This window comes from Chlamydotis macqueenii, chromosome 15, assembly GCF_036417535.1.
Source record: "Chlamydotis macqueenii isolate bChlMac1 chromosome 15, bChlMac1.mat, whole genome shotgun sequence".
In the NCBI taxonomy this organism is placed as follows: domain Eukaryota; kingdom Metazoa; phylum Chordata; class Aves; order Otidiformes; family Otididae; genus Chlamydotis; species Chlamydotis macqueenii.
The window spans coordinates 14,929,798-14,953,210 of NC_141570.1; the positions used below are offsets into that span (position 1 = coordinate 14,929,798).

The 23,413-nt window shown below is 41.6% G+C and overlaps 1 protein-coding gene across 1 annotated transcript in view; it reads right to left on the minus strand.

The window, feature by feature from the left end:
* The window catches only part of GSG1L (GSG1 like), an 80,196-nt gene extending 59,039 nt beyond the window's left edge, over nucleotides 1–21,157 (minus strand). Inside the window, exons 1-5 of the mRNA XM_086759730.1 lie at nucleotides 21,097–21,157; nucleotides 15,475–15,601; nucleotides 14,562–14,752; nucleotides 13,229–13,353; nucleotides 9,667–9,817 (exon numbers count right to left, since the gene is read on the minus strand). Of these exons, the coding sequence (XP_086615856.1) occupies nucleotides 9,667–9,817; nucleotides 13,229–13,353; nucleotides 14,562–14,752; nucleotides 15,475–15,601; nucleotides 21,097–21,154 (652 nt within the window). The 5' untranslated portion in view covers nucleotides 21,155–21,157. The remainder of the gene's footprint in view (nucleotides 1–9,666; nucleotides 9,818–13,228; nucleotides 13,354–14,561; nucleotides 14,753–15,474; nucleotides 15,602–21,096) is intronic.
* Nucleotides 21,158–23,413: the final 2,256 nt, after the last annotated feature.

The window sequence follows — 23,413 nt, forward strand, 5'->3', positions numbered from 1 at the left end:
GGTAACCAGAAGCAACACTGACTAAAATAAGAAGCCCCACTTTTGAGTCCTCTGGTGATGATGGGAGACATGGTGGGCTTAGTCTGGTTGTTTATTTGACACCAGCAGTGTCAGCTGCATGGGATTACGTGCTGGTTTTGAATCAACATTTTAAAAACCTATTTGAAGTGTGTTTTTCATACACTTTGCTTATGGGCACTGAGTCAAGCACAGGATTGCTCAGGAAGCTCTTCCTGTTCCTAAACTGAGCAGGCAAAGAATGTTTTCTGACAGTACTGTAGCAAAGACCTTTGGCAGTCTTGACAGAAAGGTAAGCGGTAAACCATGCTGTTGATTCTCCTGTCTGTTTTCCCCACAACTAAAGCCACGATTTCCTTGGCCCAGTGTCACTGGTCAGTAGACAAGACATTCCTAACTGCCCTCCTCAGTGTAGCTGGTTTGGATATTTTTTATTGGTTGCCAGTGTTGCTCATCCTTTCTTGAACATCAGGACTAGATCTATAGGCAGTCTTTCTCCTGTTAACAAATGGCATCTCTGCAGCTCCCTGATTTGCAGTCTGTCCCAAACAGTCAGATTCAGCATCCAGCACCACTCTCTGTGTAAAACCTGAGTGGTCCATAGATTTGTAATAGGACTGGGATGCTAAAAAATTTGTACTTATCTGGTATCTGCATTTAATTCTTCCAGCAGCTGATGGAGAGGAAGGGAGATTAAAAGAAGTGACAGACAATGAGTCATGTTGTAAACCATGTCTAGGCAACTGGCTAAGTTGCCTGAAAAGGCAGTCCAAAAGGTCACGCCTGAGCAATTGAGATATCCCCAGGACTGTTCCCAGTAGGCCATTTACAGATGTCCACCTATTCTGGGAGTGGATAAAATGTAAAGGTATCCTACTTTTGACTCTGAATTAGAAATTTTTCTGTCTTGGGGTTACAAGAATTATTTCCTCACAATCAGGATACATACTGTTGGATTGGATTAAGATGAAGGTTTAATTAATATTTAGTGCTTTTGTTAAGGCTAACTTTGCTCAGATATGTTTAAGTTATTACAAGAAGTTACAGGCTCATGTAAGAAGAACTCTAGAAGCAGAATTCACCTTCTCTATTGTTACAATTAAAGAAGCATTCTTGCACATGCAAGACTTGCTGGCAGCTTGTGAGCCTTTCAATATTCACAGACTCCTTGGCCTGGTGAAGCAGTAGCCCCAGAACAAAGGTAGCCACAATAAACATCGCAGTGCTGAGAAATACCAAAGGGCCCATTACACAAACACGCTCCTTTATGACCCAGACATCTGATTTCCACAATCACATAAAGTTATATATGTTTACATTCCACTGTGCCTTGGAGGTGCCTAATCCACCAACTAGAGATGAATTTGTTTATATCACTTCTATTTTTTGAAACATTGCCTGAGTTACACTGATGCTATAATAGTTGATCAAAATCTTTTGAAATCCTATAGATCTCAGCAACATTGCATCCTAGCCCTTGTACAAAGCAACTAAATTCGAGATGGATTTAATGAAAATTTGACTTCTTCCTCAGCATAGACTCAAACTCTGAAATAGCATTTTAACTCCTCTCAGATATCAGCTTGCCATTTCTTTTATTTTTTAAGCCATTTTTTGCCTTCTATTATCAATATATTTTTAGAGACAGAAGCTAGAATGTTTAAATGACTGTAGTTTTCAGTTTCTGCCTGGCAAAGGAGTAAATTGTGTACATTTGGTGTCATTTATGTGAGGAATAATGTTGCTAATTTGTATGGCCATGTACTTTATTCCCATAATTAGGATCCATCCATATGCCCAGGCATCGTATGTGGTATGATTTGGCAACGAGACTTTAGTTCAAAAAAGGGTGGCCAGGCAGATTTGTTTGAGCAGGGTCTGTATCCTGGGGTTCATGTTTCTGTATATTCTCTGCAGAAATTATACCTGGTACAAAGCACATTTGGGAAAGAAGACTTTATCAGAGCAGAGCAGGAGAGGCTACTTATGTACAGGGATGGCTTTTTAATGGTGCATAAAATGGCATACATTTTGTCTCTGAAGGTGTATTCCAAGCCAATGGATCAAGGCTGGGCTCATGATCCCATGTTGCTGACTCAGAGACAAATGGAAGCAGGGTAGTGATCCTGGAGGTCAGTGCAAAGTTTGGGAACCGCAGGAAGGCAGGACAGTCAGGTTGGCTCTAGAAGCAGAAGCTGAATTATAAAAAATACCACATTCAGTCTACATTGAGACAGAAGCTACAGAACACAGCAAATTTATACATACAGCAAGCAGATTTAAAACATTTTGGTGCCAAATCTCAATTTGAGAAGTCTTTCCCCCTGGGAAGACAGTAGAAGACAAAGCAACAGAAGTAAAAATCAATAGTAAAAACAAAACAGAGAGGAAGATATCCCTTCATGGCAAAGCTAGATAATTGCATAGCTGTTCCAAGAGGAAGAGAAAAGGTCAACAGGCGGATGACAGGCTGGTGCACAGAAAGCCTCTGCCTAGCAGGGGACAATATTTCACAGTGCATTGGAAGAAAAATGAATGATTATGCAGAAGTGACTAAGAAAATGCCACACTGAATGGACAACAAGAGAAGCTGAGAAGGCCTAGGTAAGACTATCCTGTAATAACATACAGTGATGGTAAGAGACGTCCTCTAAACTGCAGGACATTTGAGGTAGCACCAAACTCAGCAGAGTGATGGGAACAATGTCAAAATTAACAATGAAGTTGTACCAGATGGCAGAAGAGGGAATCAAGGCCAGGACTTGGCAAAGAAAGGGAAAATGTTAGCCATCAGCCTGTCTGGATAGCAGCAGGAGAAATGAGAAATATGAGCAACCTGGAGGATGATCAGGACACTACTTAACAGAATGAAAGCAGAGCAGTGAACAGATAGGGATTATATCTCTAAAAAGTGGGTGGTAAGTGTGAAGACCACAATAAGTTAAAAAGTCTAGAGCTGCAGCTGGTTTGTATCAAAGACCACTTTCCCAGGACTATGTGAACTCTGGCCTCAGCAGGGGGACAAGATGAAAGAGCAATTGTTCAAAGGAAAAATGCAATAAATATTCTAGAAACTTAAATGGGAATGAAGTTGTAGGAAGGGAGAAGTTCAGCAGTAACGTCAGGGTTGCCTGCTGTGCTTGAGAGCCTGAAGTTGTAGTTCCAGGCTTACAGCTCATCATAAATATTTACTCTTTCCAATCCCTTCCTTGATTGAGTTTTGAATGGGGAAAAGTCCTTTCTATTTTCAGTTTTCTGTAAGGTCTTAGGTAGGGAACAGTTCCCCTTTCCACTTGGCCTTTAAGGTTGTGTGCATCTTTGAAGAGATCCCCATTTTCTCCACCATATGCTCTACTGGTAGTCTCCAAACCATTCAGGTTTCATAGGTTTGGAGATTTCCAAGTCCAGACCAGATAAAGCCCTGAGCAGCCTGGTGTGGCATGAGACCTGCCCCTACTCTGATTAGGAGGTTGGACTACAGACCTCTGGAGGTCTCTTCCAGCCTAGATTATCCTGGGATCATGTGAGGAGCTATGCACCGCAGCTAGTATTCAAATCTCCCACCCACAAGCAGGAGCTCCAGGCTGAATATTGAAGTAACTTACCTATTTTGTTCCTAATGAACTAACATTCCAAGCAGGTTTTCAGGCATGAAGATTCAGCATGGTAACCTTCATAAACTCCTTCACAGTAAGTAAAGTTGTTACAAATTTAGTTTGTTTTACTGCTATTGCTCTAACTTCTCTGAGAGCTCCTTTGATATGTGATCATGTGTTGGCCCTGTAGACTCCCTGGCAAGCATCCCATTTTTAGGTCTGTGATTAGCTTAGATGTTTGTAGGAAGTTGTGTCTCAAATTCTTTTTGTTCTGATTTATTGTGTGTTTACACTTAATCAGACAGAAATTGTGAGCCCTTTTTTATTTTTTTTTCCTTCTTATTTGGACACAACTTCAGGTTTTTGAAGGATGCCTTATTGCTTGTACTATCATCCCTCACCTTGCTATTTCACCATGCCAACGTTTCTCTGCTCTTGAAGTCTTTTTTGACAGGTGTTCACTTTAAGCCTCTTCTATGTCTTTAAATAGGCTTCATGCTTTTGATTCAGATGTCTGATAAAAAAAATAAAGTATAATGTGAAAATAAAATTTAAAACTTCAAATGCTGTTAATGTCCTAAGGGAAAATAAAGACACAAGTCTCTTTTTTTTTTTTCTTTTCTTCTGTTGTTCTCTTAAACTTCTTTTTTAAATCTCAACCCATGAGTTTTGCCTTCTTTTCTGTACCAATTCTCCTCCCTGTCCCACTGGAGGGTGGGGGGCAGTGAGTGAGAGACTGCATAGCTTGGTCCTGAGCGGGGCTGAACTATGACAGAGTGCAAGCTCCTGTCAAACCTTGCTCTGGAACTGAAGGCTGTAGCGGTGAACGGGATGTCTTCATGGCAGAATCACTGCCTGCTGGCCGACATCGTGGGAGCGTGTCCTTGGCTGTTAATGAAGGTCTGAGTTTGATCTCGAGTGAATCACGGACGTTAAACTCCTCAGAAGTAGCCATTTCTGTAGTAATAGCTAAATTATAGCCCATACGCTGAATGAAACCAAATTAGGGCTCCATGTGCAGTATTTATTTGGGCAATTTTGCTTAACCTTGCCATCTTTTAATTCCTTTTATACCTTGATTTAGTAATTTCTGAAATTTTTCATAGTTCCATTTACTGAGAAGACCACAAGAGACCTGAACTGAGTAATTTCCTGTTTCCGCAGTTTTGCACTTTAACAGCGACAGAATCAGCTGTACATAAGCTCTTTAAACAGTGAACATCTTTATGTGCAGTGATTTAGATGCTTATCTTCGTAGCGCTTCCTTTGCAGGACACAGTACCACCTTCGCAAGAAATTGAATCAATTTGTAGTCAAAGTAGTGATCTTGGTTGCTTTCTGATGTTGTAAGAAAAAAAGGAACTTTTAAAGAGACAAACAATACTGTAATATTTAAAATGGTAATTTAGCAAGTTAAAGATCCCAGTTTGATCGGACAGTGAAATGCTGGACTGTATATTTATATCAGCCCTTAAAAATTGCAAACAGTAATATACTTCTAAGGCAAGATACTTCACAGGAAAAATTAGGCTATTGTCCAGTCATCTAATGTCGTTGAACAGATAATTGAATTCTTTGCTTTCTTGTCAACTCAGTAATATCATATAACACTTTATAAATGTTCATGTAATCAACAGTCTTTATGCTGGTCTGCATTTAATAAACTGAATCATTTTTCTTTGAAAATGAGTCTTATCAGCATTTCTTCTGTTCTTACAAAGTCTTCAGGAAAAAAATTGGTTTTTTGGCATCACATCCCAGTTTACATGCAGCATAGAAACAAAATTCACTAAAAAGGAGATGCAGGTTTGTGCTTTATTTTCATGCAACATTTTTTTGAGGAAAGTAAAAGAAAAGTATATTTGGAAAGAAATGGAGCCACTTACTACCACACTAACAGAAAGAAACAGAGCAATGTTCATCGATACACATTACTCTTCACTGTGGTTACTTGTCTGGTCCTTCTTTGAAATGTAGTATCATGGTTGTGGGAGCAAAATCAGTTATCAAAGGCAGTGGTTGTCATGACTGCTAAGGCACAATTAACTCTTGCAGTGCATGGAAATGAACTGAAGAGAGTGACTGAGGGCAGCTGCCTACGCCAGTGCCACCGTGCTACTAGGTACATGGATGGCAAAGGAATTGCTCTTGTTCTGTACCATGTTTTTCAGGCTTAATAAAATGCAGAACATACTTCAACATGACCAGCTTTCCAGGGGCTTTCAATCAGCTCTTCAAATTTGGCTTCAAGTCTCCACAGACACAAACTGGACTATCCTGATGCAAATTGAATATGGTCTTGCTAAGATGGCAGTGGCACTTGAACAGTTCCTTTCCATCTCCCTAATGTAAGAATTTTCTTCAGGTGTTTCAATGTTTAACATTTTGTACAGCAGTTTTGTACAACTGTTTAACTGCTTTAGTGGCAATGAGGAAGGACATAAAATTTGTTATTGCGAGTGAGAGAGAAATGTATGCTCTACACTTAACATGAAAAATATGCATTCAAATAATTTTTAAAAGCCCTTCATCTTCAAGGACCTTTTCTTTCCCTGCTTTTCTCTGTATCCCTAAACAATTGCTGATGCTGCCGTAATGCAACAATGTTGGGGGGAAGAGATGGGAGGTACTGCTAAGGCTTTTCAGAACTATGCCCATGGATTGGACAAGCAACAGGATATGTTCCTGTATGGGGACACCCCTGTGGGGCACACTAGAAACCAAGACGCTGAACTCGTACAAATCAATGGAGAATAAAACAGGGACAAATGCGAGGCACAGGAGCTCTCTAAACCAGCTTTACTACTGTGACCTCTGTAATGGGGAGCTGTGCCTTGAAAATTCAAGCACTGGGCAAAGCCGTATAAGGGGATGTTTGGCAAAGAGCCCATAGCCCTGCAAGGATGTGCACTTCTGTGCTGAGTGTCCTCCTCAACACAATCTTTGCTCTCTGCTGCCTATTGCAGAATCAGACAGTCACTGGTTGCCTGCTGCTGCTGCCCCAGCTTGGTTCAGGGCGGGCGTGAGACCTGCTGGGTTCCTCAGCGCTTATACCAGCCCACGCACATGCCCTTCTCCTCTTTGCTCCCAGATCTCTTTGTCTGGGACCAACATCATATGGGTTTTTGCATCTAGGCACTTCCCAGTTAATTATCAACAACCTAAAAATCAGCTCCGAGTCTTCCATGCTCAGACTTGCACAGATTTCTCACCCTGTAATTCGCTACGTATTCAGCAGTGCCAATCTTACTATTTAACACCAAAGCGCTGTGTCCTAATATCGACCAGACATAGCTAGCGAGACAGGTATAAAAGAAGCAACTGGGCTGTAACACAAAAGCCAGGAGCCAGGGCGTGAACGGCCTCGAAAAACAGAGGTACCGAGACCTGAGTCACTGCTGCTTTTTTCACGGTGCTTTGTTGGCACCTGGTGGCCTGATGCAAGATTGCAAGAATGAAATTTAAAAAGGCACTTTCTTAAAGAAAGAGATGTCTTGCATTTCATTAGATCCACTGATAGCTTTTTAGCTCAAAGTCTTTTCATGCCCTGCTAAGACAAGTCTCTGCTTCACAAGTAACAGATTATTGTCTTCGAAGTGACAGCTGTAATTGCAGCATATGCAACAACTATATTTAATTTGTGTTTAGATTGAATTTCTCTTTGTCTTTTGCAATTTCCTTCCTTAAGAAGAAAAAAGATATTTGGAAACTAATGATGTCGCCAGGCGTGGAATGGTAATGCTGTGATGGTTGAGCCATACATCCTGATACGCCTCTGCTAGCCAAGCTAAGCACTCCAGTTGCCCTTCACCCTGGCCCTCCTGACCACAGAAGAAGGTTTGCCTTGTGTGACATAGTCAATGTCCTGCTTCAGGTGTGGTGTTGAACCACAGGAATGCCCAGCAGGCACCCTGAATAATCCTGACCATGTGATTTTCACATCATTTTGTCTCTTTTCCCATTTCTTGAGCCTAAGTTTCTCTGTTCTTTCCTTAACCTTCTATATGCAAATCACCTCTCATTTAAACAATTCAGCCTATTTATTTTTTTTCCTAAGGGATCTGGTTTTCCTTCATGCATACTCTGCTTTCGTATTTTTGACACCCTGCCTAGGTGATCTTGGACCTATACAGTATTAGCAATGCTGCTCTTGCAAAGCTCTGCTCTCTCCAACCACTGTGGAAGTACGGCTGTTTCCCACCTCACTCCCCGCTAAGCACTGATGAAACCCAGCCGTCCCTCATGGTGCTGCCTGTAAGTTTTGTTGGCATTGTACATTGTCATCTGTCACGTGCAGCAAATTATTGTTGCATCCAGTCACTGTCAATATTCTTTTCAATGAGTATAACCTCAGGTCAGGGCCTGCAGCCCTAAAAGCAATTTTTTTACTGCTCATTCCAGCTGGTTTATCCACATAAGAAGCTTTTTTACTCTTAATTTCTTTTACAAGTACTGAGGCTGAAATGGTTTGGAGCTAAGGGACTGGGCTCTACATTTATTGCTCTGGTGAAATCCCAGTGGCTGAACAGTGAGCTCTGCCATGGGACCATCGATGTGGCTAACAGATGTGAAGGGAACATGAGTTAATTCATGTCTGGTCACGGGTACAGATAGGAAGGGGAAGTACGGGAACTGGCAGTTGTCAACTGTGACCTTCACTTGCTTTTTATGTACATGGATGAAGATGCTACAAAGAGGACCAAAGCAGGCCACATACTCACCATAGCAACCTTTGGTTGGCAGCAGCTTTTAAACACAAAGAAAATAGGGTTACTTATTAGCACTCTGAGGAAAGTGGCTGGGCCATAATCTGCCTGCTCTTCTTTGAGTATCTATTTCCACAGGCTTTTTTTTTTTTTTTCTGAGGTGCTTTAAAGTGTTTCTTGAATCCACAGTCAGAGAACTTCTTCCGAGGGCATCACATGCACCATCAGATCACACTGCTCAGTTTCTTCACTGCCACATAGTATCAGCGGGGTGGGGGGCTCTGATACTTTCTGTAAAACAAATGCACTCACTCAAACACCTTCAGGCTGATGAGCTAGTCTGTCTGTCTTCTACTTTTCCCCACAAATGGTTCCTTTCATCCTTCCAGCCACAACTGCCCAGAGACCCAGGGCTCAGCCACAGCCACAAAAGCTGCTGCCTGCATGCTCACTTGAACTGGACAGCACACTTAAGCTATGACTTAAACATACTCCTCCTGAGTGAGCAAGGAAAGAGGCTGCTTTTGATGAGTGGTTTCTCTTCACCAAGGAGTTGAGAAGCTCAGTGCTGGTACCAGGGGACATAAAGCAGTGTTGCCAACGAGACAGCTGTTTTGTTCAGGGAGCAGCTGGCCAGGCCATGCCTCCCAAGCTGCTTCCCCACAAGCACCAGCAGCATCGTCCCTGTTCAGAGCTTTAGGCCGAAGGCAGTGACAGCCGTGCAGCCAGCTCATATTGGCTGCCTGACCTCTGCAGCTCAGCTCATCACACTGGTATGGGTAACATCCTATGCATGTGTCTGCTTTTTCCACCTGCCCCATGCTCCTGTGAATACCCAGCACCCTAAAAACCAATAAAGCACAGCAAAATAAAAGTTACCAGTGTTTCTGGCAGGACAGCAATGGGGCAGCAGGAATACTGAAAGATTTTACTTGTTTTCCAGGTAAGGAAAGGCAGGGTCAAAGCAGCCACAGCAAAGCCAGCAGAGGAGACGAGAGCAGTCACCAGCCACATGGATCTGCCACCTAGAAACAACAGAAGCAGCAAAACTTAGTGAGACTGTGAGGACAAACCACTCAATGCAGTCAGCCTGCACCCTCTGCAGCTGCTCTTCCCACGCCTCCTTGGTGGGATCCTTTGTTGGCACATTCTAGGGAAGGATACCAGTGCCAGTGTAGGTGGCTGCACTCTTGAGTCTTTGGTTTTTTTACCTCCCTCAAGGAACAAATGGGCAGCACATTTGCAAAAAGACAGGAGCGATTGGTTGGAAACAAAAAGAAGAGCTGTGGGCTATCCTTCCTGGGCATGACTACATGAGAGGCGTAGGAAGGAAGGCTGGCTGTTACCTTGTGCTCTCACGCACTGTGTGTGGCTGAAGCTGCTGCTTCTGTTGATCGCCTCGACGTATGTCTGAGCTTTTGCACAATAATCAGATCCTGCCTCCATGATGTCCAGGTGAACCACGGAGTTGACCTCTTTCACCACCTTCTGCTGCATCTGCCACAGGCCCAGAAGAGAGAGCATCAGAACACAGGGTAAGGACCCAACTGCGAACAGGAGCCCTAACAGGATGCTAGCCCAGATTTCACTGGGAGAAAAGGAAGGAAAATAATAGGAGCAAGAGGTGTCAGAGAGGATTATGTGAATAAGAGAAGAGACAGAGAAAATCAACAGACAAGGAAGCACAGTGGAGTGCAGAATGAGACCATGCATGTCTGGAAGGGTAGGAGGGGATGGAAAGAAAGAGCTGTGAGCCAAAGAGGCGTAACGATGGTACCGGGCCACATCGGACCACAACCTACTGCCCTGATGTAAGGGCTTGATGACTGAGTAAGGTCTTGACTGATCTGAGTTTTTGTTGGGATGCCAAAATCATGTCTGTGCTAGCATAATATGACAGAAGTGCCAGAACCATGCTGTGATAGGGTTGTGATTGTTGGGCCATGACTCTGGAGGCCAGAGAGGGGATGGACTATGCTAGTGAGGAGCAAGTGAATTTGGTGTGTGCAACTGTAAACACACTTCAGCAACCCTTAAACAGTATATGAACACCAGTACATTATTTTCTTGCAATAAATAAGACTCCATTAACTGCTAGCAAAATGAAGTTGCTTTTCCCAGTTTCCCCAGTCATGAGAGGACATGTAACAACTAGCTAGTTGCTCCTAACTTTTGCTAGGTTGCAGATGCAAAGTCTGAGCTCACAGCAGGCCTGATCAGCCTCCAGCATCGCACACCTACAGACACCTCCAACAAGCCAGCAGGGTTCTCCTGGCAGGACGAGTCCTTCTCTCCATCAAAATATCCTTCTCCACAGAAATGTGAACTGGAGGGCCATTAGTTTGAAAAGATTTCAAGGACTACCTGGGATGTGTAACCTTTTGCAAAAAAAACCTCAAAACAGACATGCCAAATGTGACAATTATTAAAATCAAGAGAGTCCCAGCAGAGAACTGGACATGTACTAACCAGCAAGCCTGATGCTTGTGACAGTCCAGTTGATAGAAACTATTCTGGAGTTTGGAATTAATGTGTAGATGATTAATATCATATACTGAAGAAGAGTTAACATTTCATTCACAAAAGGCAATCAGACACATACCTATATTGTTCTTTCATAGGTGTCAGAAAACAATGGACAAGGTTGATCTTGATTACTCGGGTTTCCAAAAGATAGTCAAGAAGATTATTTCAAAAGCCTAACAGCCATGGGATAAAAAGGCATCAGAGCTCTGAGTGTACTAACCAGGCTGAAATGGCCCTGACTAGCCCTCATCTGCCTGGCCCCCTCATCTTCCCCCTCCTGTCCGTGGCCCAGGATCCCCATTTAAGCTCAGCCCAGGACCTTCAGTTCCTGTCTGAGCTATGCTGGAAGTCTGCCTCTCTCCAGACTCATCTCCAGGATGAACCTCAGGCAGGTACCTTGTCTCCAGGATGAACCTGTGTTAAGTACATTGCAGCCTCATCCTCAGCCCTGTCTCTGGTCCTCTCTTGTTCTTGCTCCTGGCTGGGGTCCCTGTACAGACCCCAGGCCTGGTTCATCACTTGTCTGGTCTGAGGCCACTGATGGACTCCGTTACCAGTACCTGGTTCTGCCCACTGTGGTCAGACCTGGTGGGTCTGTGGCTCACTGGGGAGGGCACTGCTTGCACTGGAATCACCCTTGGCTTTGGGGTTGCCTGCTCATAGTGAGCAGTCCTGCTCCTGCTGCTTCCTGATAGAACAAAGACTTCTGCATGGTTAAATTGCTAATCCTTTCTCAGAGTGGAAGGAAGTCCTGGTGGAGACCCATGCAGATCTGTGCACACCACTGTATTACTACAGATGCTCTGGAAGGAAAATGAAAACTGATACACACTAATAATATTTTAAAAATCACTTCAGAATAGTAAAGATGACAACCAACTGTGAAGAACTGCAGGAGGAAATTGTAATAATATGACAAATGAAATTCAACACTGATATATTTTAAATGATGCTCATGAGAATTTTTTCCCTTCATTTTTACAGTCAGTGACTCAACCTTAAATTGAGCATCCCCCATCAGATACAGGAACCTGGAGTTCAAGTTTGATGGAATAGTCACTTGTCCTGGTTTTGGCTAGGACAGAGTTAATTTTCACCTGAGCTGGGAGAGGAGCTGGAGCTGGTGGCCCCTGTGGCTGGAGACACAGCTGGGACAGTTACCAATTAGCCCCCAGCTGGGACAGGTTACCCAAATTGGCCAAAGGACTGTTCCATACTATGGAATAGTATATACTGATGTCATGCTGCGCGGAGGGGAGATTCCTGCTGCTGGGGAGGAAGTTGGATGTCAGGATCCACCGTGAGTTGTTGTACTGTAAACTACCTCATTAAGTATTTTCTGTTGTTGAGTTTTTTGTTTGTTTGTTTTCCATCTCTGTTTTCTTTTCTTCTGTTCTCTTAAACTTAAACCCATGAGTTTTGCCTTCTTTTCTTTACCAATTCTCCTCCCTGTCCCACTGGAGGGTGGGGGGAGTGGGTGAGGGACTGTAGAGCTTGGTCCTGAGTGAGGCTAGATTGTGACAACAATTGCTGGGAAAAGAGTGTGAAGATGTGTTCAGTTCTGTGGTGCTAACCCATAGTGCTCCTGCACCTTGAAGTGTGTAGGTTTACTCCCTGCCCACCTTGGTAAAGACAAGAAGAGCTGGAAGGGTTTCTACAGGGAATAACTAAGCAGACTGAGAGTCCTTGGCCTGGAAACAGACACAAAACATAAAACTATTAGAGTGGTGGGGAAAGTGGATAGGTAATAACTGTTTTCTCTCTCTGAAACCAAGATTTAGACTGCACAACAGCTAAGCTGCAGAACACCTGACTACAGGAAGCTGTATGTGCTAAAGTTCACAAGGCTTGAAAAAAAAATATTCATCAAGGGCTATTAATGATACTATGGAAGCACCAAGTTCCCACGAGAAAAAAAAAAAAAATTGATGTCTAGTGAAAACAGAAGGACCTGAATGGAACACAAATTGTCACTGCTTCAGTATTACCCAGCTCTTTAACAAAAAACTCCTGAGAGAACTTTGTCAGCACCTCAGTGTGGCACCTTAATCTTGTTCTGAGTAAACCAAATGTTGTTCAGAGAAGGTGGTCAGCACAAACACCTTTAGTTTCTGACTTCTGATTTCTTTTAATAGTTGAGGTTCCTGAGAGGATTCCTCTTCCTGAAGAAGGAAACGTGGAAGGAACAGACAAGCTTCTTTATGGTGGTAAGAGCAACCCCCTGGTATGTGCAGAAGAATACGGCACATTGACTCCAGGGAGGTCCTCCAGCCTCACAGAAGGAGCTTGGACTGGCAAACAGGTCCTAGGCAATGATTGTATGCTTTCACTCCAAGTATGTGAGCTCTCTGTTATTGCCCAAAACTCAAGGGTAAAACTCACCCTACTCTCCTGGCCCTTCTTCCAATAGAGAACACAGAACTGAAAGGCAGGCCCCATGTCTTCCAGCTCCACTAGTAAATGATAACCTTCTGCTATGACCTTCATCAGAGGTGGGGTCAGGGAAGCTGCCAACACAGAGAGAGCACCATTTTCACATCAGAGCCATCCCTTAAATACTATCTGCCCTTTCCCAGCTAGGAGAAGAGCAGAAGCTGCCATCACAAGCACAGTAACAGTAATCTGGAATAACAGCTGGTTGATTCAGTGGACCAGAAACTTCTCTCTGCCCTATCTCCCATTAGGTCTAGATATTGTTGCAGACTTTGAACAGGAGGAGGACCATGACCGGTATTGCAAACAGAAGCTTGGCAATAGCTGAGTTGCACAGAACTTGAAAGGTTTTGAATTATCTCCAGTAGAGGAAGTGTGTGGCCTGAGGGTCTTGTGTGATCAACAGCAGCAGAACCAGCTGTGCATCCAGAAGGTGGGACACCAGATCAGGCCAGTTCTTCTGCTTCTGGGCATTAGCTTAGCAGTGACATAAAAAACAGGAGCTGTGAAACCACTGCTGCTTCATGGGAATTTTGGCAGTTACTCAAAGGTGAAGGAAAAAACAGTAAGAGCCCTAGGATAACTCTGGCAGTTCATATGAATCCTGATTTTCTTTTAGTATCTATGTGGCTTCAGATTGACTTAGGCTGATGACCTGCGCTGACTTAACTTTTTGTAAATGTATGCAAGTAAAACTGTCGGTGATTTGCTTCATGCTTACAGTGATATTCAAAGCTTGGTTTGGTCTGAGGAATACTAGTGGAACAACCAGAATCAATCAAGCATGGATGAAACCACACAGTGTACATTTGTGAACTGGGAATCAAGGCAGCACAGAGATCGTATTTGCAGTACTTATCTATGCCATTCTTTACCACTCTGTTGTAGCTGAAACCGGCTTCAATCTCCTTGCTTTCACGAAAGGAAGGAAAGCAATGCATAGGAATGTACAGAAGAGATGTTCTTAATAGAATTTCCTCTTACCCCCAGTAATGCCTGGGATCTTCTTATCTATCTGTCTTTGAAGCCCTTGAAATTCAAGCCCTGCTAAATTCAGCCCTGCCTCAGGAAGAACTCATGTCCAAGAACACAGCGTGGCTGTCTACGAGTGAAACACCCCAACCCTAGCATGAGAGGAGCTGAGAAGCAGAATGTATTCTGTGCATTTATGGGCTTTGTGTGACATGCACAGTACACAAACATGCCCATTAGCAATCCCTCAACACTGAACTCTGAGAAATTAACACAACTGATGTAGCTGAAGCCAAACAGCAGGACTCACTTGTGATGCGATTGAAGAAACCTTTCAGGGTGCCCCACTCTGATCTTCTAGCACCACCATCTGCCTTTACACGCAGGTTATAGGCCACAGTGGCTGAGATATCCTCTGTGATGTTACACACTGTGGCTGTGATGAGTGAACATTCACAGATGGGAATCCAGCTCTCATTGGTGTACTCTCGTTCATACTCTCTGAGAACAGAAAAAGAAAGCAGATAGGCAACAGTCTGATAGGAGATACATCTGTGACATAGGCTAAGGCTGCTTGCTAGTTCTTTCCATGTAAAACCAGTGCTGGGATACATTTGAGCTGGAATACCAGGAGTGTATGAAACCAGTATGGGTGTGTTTTAGATAATATCTAGACAAAATCTCCCAGAGCCAGCTTGTTCATGAGCCAAATGCAACACGATTCTGTAGGAAGTGGGGATAGCCAACACAGTGTTGATGCATTAAATCCTGCCCACTCACTTGGCTTTATCATCCCTGGTAAACTAGAATCCCAAAGACATATTGTGATCCAAGTCAGTTCAAGAGGTATCAGAAACCTCCTATAATGTGTGTTAAATGTTTAAAAGATTAACGCTAAATAAATCTCAAATGTTTTCTCTTTTCCTATTGCAAATCTTCCTAACTTTTGAATTCTTTGGGCAGAGGCAGTTTTCCTATGTGAGCTTAATGCACACCTTGGATTACTCAGGTATCTATTAACCTGTAAAGTGTTTCAGAATTGGAGCAAAAGGATTTTTTTCCTTGCTTATGATTAGCAGTGCTAGAGTATCAAGCTTCTCTTCTGCCTCTGAACTGGATAGTGCTCAAGATGTCCAGACAGTGCGGGATTTTAAGTCTAAGTAAACAGTGTTCAAAGATAAAATTAAAACACAAACAAACAAACAAAACAAAACAGACATTACCCCTGAAACTCAACAGAGTATCTCACAGTTTCTCCTTGGATGATCACAGGACTCCAAGTTAAGAAGTGTTTCATGTTGGTAGAAAGAATAGAGATATTCTGAGGTGCTGGCAACAAAACATCCTCACCTAAAATTCCCAGCAAAAGAAAAAAAAAAAAAAGAAAGAAAAAAGGTATATGAATGTACTAGGAAAAAAGCTTAGAAGAATAGTGTAAAACTGTGTTTTGCATCAGAAATATACACTCTTAATTTCACTGCTCTCACTTCAGTGTTTGAAAGTATTTTACAGAGAAGAAGAAATCACAACCAAAGAGTAAATGACAGAGCAGTTAGGCTGGCACTGCTTACAGAAAGACAAAACATGCCTTTTCATTATTTCAGAGTTTTTAATTGTATCAGTAAAACAGTGAGAAAAGGTCAAGCTTTTACAAAGCTATCCAATTTTATTAATGAAGTCAAGTAACAGATACTCTGTTACACTCCATAGAACATTCTAATGGGTGTCATGGCTGAAATGTACTATTTCTCCCCAGGCTTGACCAGACTGGACACTAGAAGATCCCAGCTCTGGTAGCACCTTTTTCATGTTGCAGTATTCTAATAATGAAAGTGCTTGCAGGCTATCATCAAGTACATCTTAATAGAATAAAATTATTCAGGGGACTATAAGTGAAATTATTACATTACTCTGAGATTGTGAAAGCGTAAGTATGGGATGGTACTTACAGTGTAGTTAATGGATTTTATCCTATGGTATCTTAATGTAAAATCCTTAGCAGTGTTTGGACCAGAGCAGAGAAGGCAGGATTCCTCACTGGCACATCCTGCACTACACTGTGGGAACAGACTTATCTCTGTTCTGCTACTTTCCAGTCCCAAGAAAATTACGTTCTCTCTGCTCAGAAGCAAATAGTTCCCAAAGAACCACTGGAAGGGCATTATGGATGGAGCACTTTCAACCAACCCAGTGTAGCAGCGGTCATTTCAACACTCTCCCAGAAACAAGCTAACTGTTCTGTCACAACGTATGTATGTTACCGAAAGAATGAAAGAATGAAAGAGACCAAATGTGTGGTTAAACTGCAGAGTGAGGGTCAATAGACTTTTTTTTTTTTTTTAAATTACACCTATTTCACTTAACAAGGTCTATCTTCCATTACTCTTTAACTGTCATTAGAAAAGAGTGTCTTCTTTTAAGCTGTGTTTACAAAGTTAACCAGTTAATGTAATTTCTCCTATCCAGTATCAAATTCAGGTTGAATAGTCCATGAGCAATGTTTTCATTATGATTATTCTTTGAAAGCATTGGAACAATATCAGTCATCTTTGTGTCCCTGGAATATTCCCTGTATTCATATCTTTATAAAACCATTAATGATGTGGAAAGCCTTGATGCCAACTCTTTTACGATTCTTTGACACAAGTTAGACAGATCTGTTGACACAATGCTCAGCTCTCCTTTGAAGTAAAAAAGCCAGATATCTCTGGGATGACATGCTTTCTTCCTTGCCACTTAGACTGTGGAAGAGTCCCTGCCTGCCATATCAGCAGTTTTATTGCTTCTGTCTAGTTAGGGCTCCATACTAGTGTCAAGGCACCTTTTGTCTTTAAAAAAAAAAAAAAAGTCTATTGACCCTCACTCTGCAGTTTAACCACACATTTGGTCTCTTTCATTCTCCATGTTTCTCAACATTTTGATTGTTTACTACTACTTTCCTTGTACTCTTGTTTCCCATGTTATTCTTGGGAGTTGGCATACTTACGTGTCTTAATTACGTAACAGACTTCAGTTGCATGATCAGACACTTGTTTTTCCACATGACTGATGCAATGATGTTCCAGGTTGGAACACGGGTGAACTGCACTGGAGTGTTTCCTAATTTTTTAAGTCCCTGACTTTAGAACTTCTTGGATATATATTTTTTTATATGCAACAGTACTGAATTTGGTTTTACTTAACTGTCTAGAAACCAATTTTTAAAGAAGAAGATAGTTCTGAATTGGACTATCTGCCTCTTAATGGACCAAAGATTAGTTTGCATCTGTTTGAGACCAATCTTCATTTCCTGGCTATGCTTAGCTCAGTACACTGTTTTCCTGGTTCGCAGGCAAAACCAGCAACTCTTCTATCAGCACAGTGAGACCTGTTACCTCACCTCAGCCAAACCACAAAAGTTTGTATATAGACACTAAGGTTTCTTTTTTTCCTTTCATTGGGAAAAACTCTGGGCCTAAAGACAGTGTATGTGTCTCTATTAAAAAAAAAAAAAAATCACTGATTTAAGTTTCTGTTTGGTATTAACAGATTCAGGATGGGCACAAATTCTGCTACACGTAAGAACTCTTCTCCAAGAAAAGTAAGATATATAAAAACCTAATACTCACATCTGTTATCTCCAGAGCATATTTGCTGATTTTTACAGGACCACACCCCTTCTGTAGCAATGCCACAGCACTCAGCAGCTATTCGTTCAGTGCCATGGAGCATTTGCACTTTAGTGCCAGAAAACTAAGTTTCCAGCATGGCCGGTAAGACGGTGCTGGTGGGTATAGCGCTATGGACATAAGTTCATGTGAATGGTGCACTAGTTTGGGTATCTGCCTTCAGAGGAAGAGAACTGCATCCCTAGAGAAAGACATTATTTACCTTTAATAATAAAAATATATAAAACCAGATATCTCTGTGGGCATAAGTATACATATATGTATATGTATGTGTGTGTGTGTAGGTGTTACATGTGAAAATTAGAAGATTTTTGTGCATGTAAGGTTAAATAATTCAATAATACATACACTAAAGTGAAACATGATTCAGCTTTAGTATGTCTCACTTGATTGCATGTGCAGAGATGTTTGTAACTGCATCACTATGCCCTACTGCAAACACAGTGGACAGTCCTCAGGACTGAATGAAAAAGCTAAAACTTGAGATCTTTTCATCCAGTATCCAAATTAAATGGGGTCCCTGAGCAATAAAAGCAATGACGCATTTCCCTGCTTTCTGCCTGGGACCCAGAGCCTTGCTGAAAGCTGTGATTTGGAAGAGAGGTTCATGCTCTTCCCAAATACTGTTGATCTAAATATAAGGTATCCTGTGTCATATCCAAACAAATGATATTCATAGTTTCTCCAATCCATCTGCTGCAGCAGCCCACAAAACTGTTGTAAGTAAATACACATTTAACACTGGGAGAAAAGAAAATTCTATTTGGTTTTTGGATTCACAAGCAATTTGTAAATAGTCTCACAGGAAAAATGAAACTACAGCGCTTCAAGCCAGGGTACTAATCTTACCCTAACATCTCCAGTCATGCCAAAGAAAACATATGTTCAGATTTTCTCCGTAAATAGCGTTTTTGCCTCCTACCCTGTCAGCAGTATATTCCATTTCATTTGTTACACAAATAATGAATTTCCATTTAGAACGATGATGACTTCTCTTGTTTAACGTTTTGCTTTTCTTTGTATTAAAGAATCTACAATTAATTAATTAAAAAAATGTTTTCATGATCAAGTCCACTACATCTACCTGTCTTACTTTTCTGTATAAAATGCCTTAAATAAAGCTAGTAAAATTCCATTTCTCTGGGACAGATTTTGATAGCTTTCTTTCTCTGTGAATACAGAATGCAATAATATTTCATCACTACTACTTCATCGTTACTTGCTCTTACTTCATGACTACTATCACTACTACTTACTGTTAAATGTAAGTGAACACTGCAAAAATATCAATAAAATTACTTCTTTATTCATAATGGCCTCTTCTTTCAGGGGCTCAACAAACACAAGAAGAAACAGTAACTCCAGAATCTGTGTTGCATTGTGTTCAGAAGTGCTTTCCCTCATCTGTGCTTTTTCTGGCATGCCCTTAAAATGTTATGTACAAAGCTGAGAAATCCTTCCTTACTGCTGTGCTAGTAAGCGTTGTCTTCTAACTCCCAAGCATTGTACCATTTAATCTCCTTTTTCTAATCTGGAGGACAACAATGTCACCAGCTTCTTGTATCTTTGGGCATGGTCTGCCTCTCTGCATTTGAGGAAATTTCGGTGAAGGGGAATCTGACAAGGGAATTCTGAACTCTAAATATTGGTGGCAAGAACATAATGTCTGTAACACCCCAAAAAGCTAAACGAATTTCTTTGTAAGCTAAATGGTGAAAATGAAGCCCATACGTCTTTAATTCCTAGAAACATCACATTTTAGACAACAGTAATAAATTATGCTAAAGAATCTCTTTGGCTATAACTCTAACCTGAAAGCTCTGGGAACATCCCCTCCCTCATTTGCTGATCGCGCACTCCGATTGAAAAGGCAAGGCCCTGGTACATACCCCCTTGCCTGTTTTTTCTCCCCAGCACTCTACATACACAGTCTGAACTCCTGGGCTAGATGGAAACCACACTGTCTTCTCACCTGCTGTCTGCTCTGTGCAACCACGGGGGCAGATTTAGATATAAACATTCAATCAATAAATGTTCTTTGCTCAAAAAGGAGACTAGGACACAAATTTTCATATTTCAGGTCAAGGCCAAGAGAAGGGGGTATACAGTGGTAAATTATCCCACCTTTCTCTCCTACTATCTGTCACAGTGTAGAAGACACAATTGGATGAGTATGCAGCTGTGCAAGGCTGGCAGTCGCTACACACACAAGCAACACAGCTCCTGTGTGGAAACATCACACAACTAGCCAGGCCTTAAACAAAAATACAGTAAAAATAAAAGCAAAGTTCTTTAAGGAATAGTTGCCCAGCTTTGCCATCTTTTAAAACACATTTGTCATAATCTTCCCTATTCCACAGAATAAACTTTCAGAGCATATGCAACTTGAGGTTGAGTCAGTGGTTTCCACCCCTAGCAACTAAAAACTATAAATAATGATCCACAGTATTTGCTGGCCAAGGAAGCTATAAAATTATTTCTTCTGAGGCAGAGAGCAAAATGGAGCAAGACACAACCTGAATTCAGCAGCTAAGACAACACATTTAGAAAGACAGAGCTGAGCAAAATCCAAGCACAGTAGCAAGTCATGTTTGCTTTGTAGATGACTGACCATCACAAAAACAGAGCTGCAGTCCTGAGATCTGAGGCCAGGCTCCTTCTAGGAGACGTATTTGGAGCCTAGCCTTTACTTGGAGAAGCAGATTACAAATTGCATAACCTACTCCCAGGGTAAAGGAGACCACCAGTGAACATTTTTGAGCTATTAATTTACACTTTGTACCCTTCCTCTCTGACTCTGATTCTACTTCACAGGCAGGTTATCCCCTGTGCTCAAAGAGATCAGCTTTAAAAGAGGACTTGAAAGTTCAGTGTCTTACAGCAGAGAAAAAGAGCAGAGACAAATACAGTATTAGTAAGTTAATTTCCTTCAAATTGAAATTCCTCCTTAGATTTCAGAACTAACATGCAGAACATAGAATTTACAGATTGTCTTTTACATTTGCTTATTCTAGTATTAATTTTAGACAAAGAATTAAAAATCAGGATCATCTGACCTCATTCTATTTGGCTTAAATTTTGTAGAGACATATTTAACAAAAGGACAAAAGACTTTTTGTTTCTCATAACCCCTTTGTCTTCTTACTTAAGTTGACTGAAGATATTTTAGCCATTTACCTGTGAGATTTGGTGCAATCTGAGCGCAGAGGAAGAAGCAGATGAGCTTTAGTGACATTTTGCTCACGCTTGTTGCCTTTTCCCACATTCATACCCTGTTGCGCAGCTCAGAAATTTCCCTTCCTAGACAGGGAGCCCTATCTGAGCCAGTCATGCTGCGAGCGAAGTGGAGACTCCAGGGGAATACAGCAAACACCACTTCTCTGCCTCTCTGCGCCAGTGCCAAAGACGTACATACATTGTTTGTGAGGGTGTAGTTCCAGGGAGTGTCTGGGTAATCTGACGCCAGCATTTCTTTACAGGTTGGTGCAACTGCTCAGCTAGATGGCATAACTCTGTTTCACTTAGTTAGTAATTGTATGTATTAAGCAAAGACATTATGAGGAGGAAACAAGATTCATTGGATATTTACATGTCGTTTATACAGCTGTAAATGCTCATTTTTCTGCTCAGCCCCCAAACTAGATAAATCCTGATGATTCTAAGCATCAGGAAAGTTCCCCAAATTACTAAGGCATGCCTGTAACCACAGGCCTTGCACAAAGGACTGATGAAGAACTGTGTGCCTCTGGGCTGGCAGAAGGGAGTTGTGTGCTCCAGTTCATCTTCAAATACTATTTTCATGGCAGCTGTGTTGGGTGTGTGTTGAGCAGGACATTCTGTTTTCAGATCTGATTTGGTGCAGGCCTGTGTATCCCAAGGTTTTTCCATCTTCCAAAGTCCATCACTCTCCATCTGGCCTCTTGAGCAAAGGCAGGCTCTTCAGCTGGATGCAACCCAAATTGCCTGCTGGCTCAAAGGCTGCAGCAGCAGCTACCTTTGTGCCTGTGAGGCTGGTTTCTTCAGAGGCCAAGAGAAAGACAAAGTTTAGGTGGAAGCTTTTTATGTTCGGTAAAAGGCCCTCGAGATTAAATGAAAGTCTGACTGTGCAGATAATGGAGTAAAAAAGCCAAATCCTACCACATGCTTTTAGCTCTGATGAAAGCGAGTATTAGACGCCTCTCCCCTCCTCTTTATAGCTTGTCACCTTAGAAAGAGTTTTATTTCTTTAAAAAGCTATTTCCTTTCTGCAACCTTTCATAGCAAATACATGCCTGCAGTTGTTAGTGGTTAACTAAAGGGATCTGTCAAAACATGCTTAGTCCATATTTTCTGAGGAAAGAAATGATCTTTTAAAATTCATTTATGAAAGAATAAAATTAGTATTACTACAAAGTTAGTATAGTATATTAGAATTAGTACAAAATTAGTATAGTTCTGTTTCTAAAATGTGTGACTAAACAGGGGAATTCTAAAATAGATCATGACATTTGCCAAAAATACTTGCAACGATGATCATTCAGTTTGTAAAAGACAGGAAATCAGCAGTAATCCAAAAGGTAAGGAAAACAGTTCAATTATTTGCTACTATTCTGAAGAAAAAAATATTGTTCAAAACCCAAAAGGACGTCACAAACATAAGGCTTGCTGTTAGATATGTCAACATTTCCTAAGGGAATACCAGATTTAGAAGGATATCAAAGCAAAATACGTAAATCTGGTTGGTTTGTTTACCTTTGTAGTAAATCACAGCAAGTTTAGCTGTGAGGCTAGCTATGATGTGTAACAGATTTGCTAGGTGACTGGAAATCACAGAATCGGTTAAGAAAGCTTGAGAAAAACCAAGCGTGTTGGGGAAGAAGTAGTTACCGAATTGAGCTACGCAATTAGTTTCAGGAAGTGACAATAGACATGAAATAAGCACTTACTCAGAAATGGGTCTGAAATGTGTGCTGCTAGAACTTGAGAAGGAATTACTGATAGCCAACGAGACAACTGCTAGGAATACTTGCTGGATTTCCTTAAGATAACAAACATATAAAGGCCCAATCAGTATCTTATAGAGTCTTTCTGAGGAAAATCCTTTTAAAGATGTGCACCAGGTGAAACAAGAAGTTGACAGACTGTTTCCTGTGATGAATGGTCCTGCAACTGGGGCCAGACTTTTGGGACTAAAGCCACTGTGCTAGCCAAGAATAGCATTCCAGTAAAAGTTATAGAGGGATAGCTTGTGTGTAACTTGAAGTCTCAGGCAAATCTTTTCTGTATCTAAAGCAATGATGATGGAGACCTGTTCTCTTTGCTTGGCTTTTCAGATAAGATGCAAACAGTAAAAAGGCATAGTTGCAAAATGTTACTGGAGTGCCCTGTTAAATCCAGCCAAATAAAATAAGTTTAAGGGAAAACCAGATGAACATGTGCTTCCAGAGTGTTTTCTGGGTTTGTGCAACACAGAACTGAAAACTGCAGTGGCTGCAATGTAAGGAAGCAGAGTGAT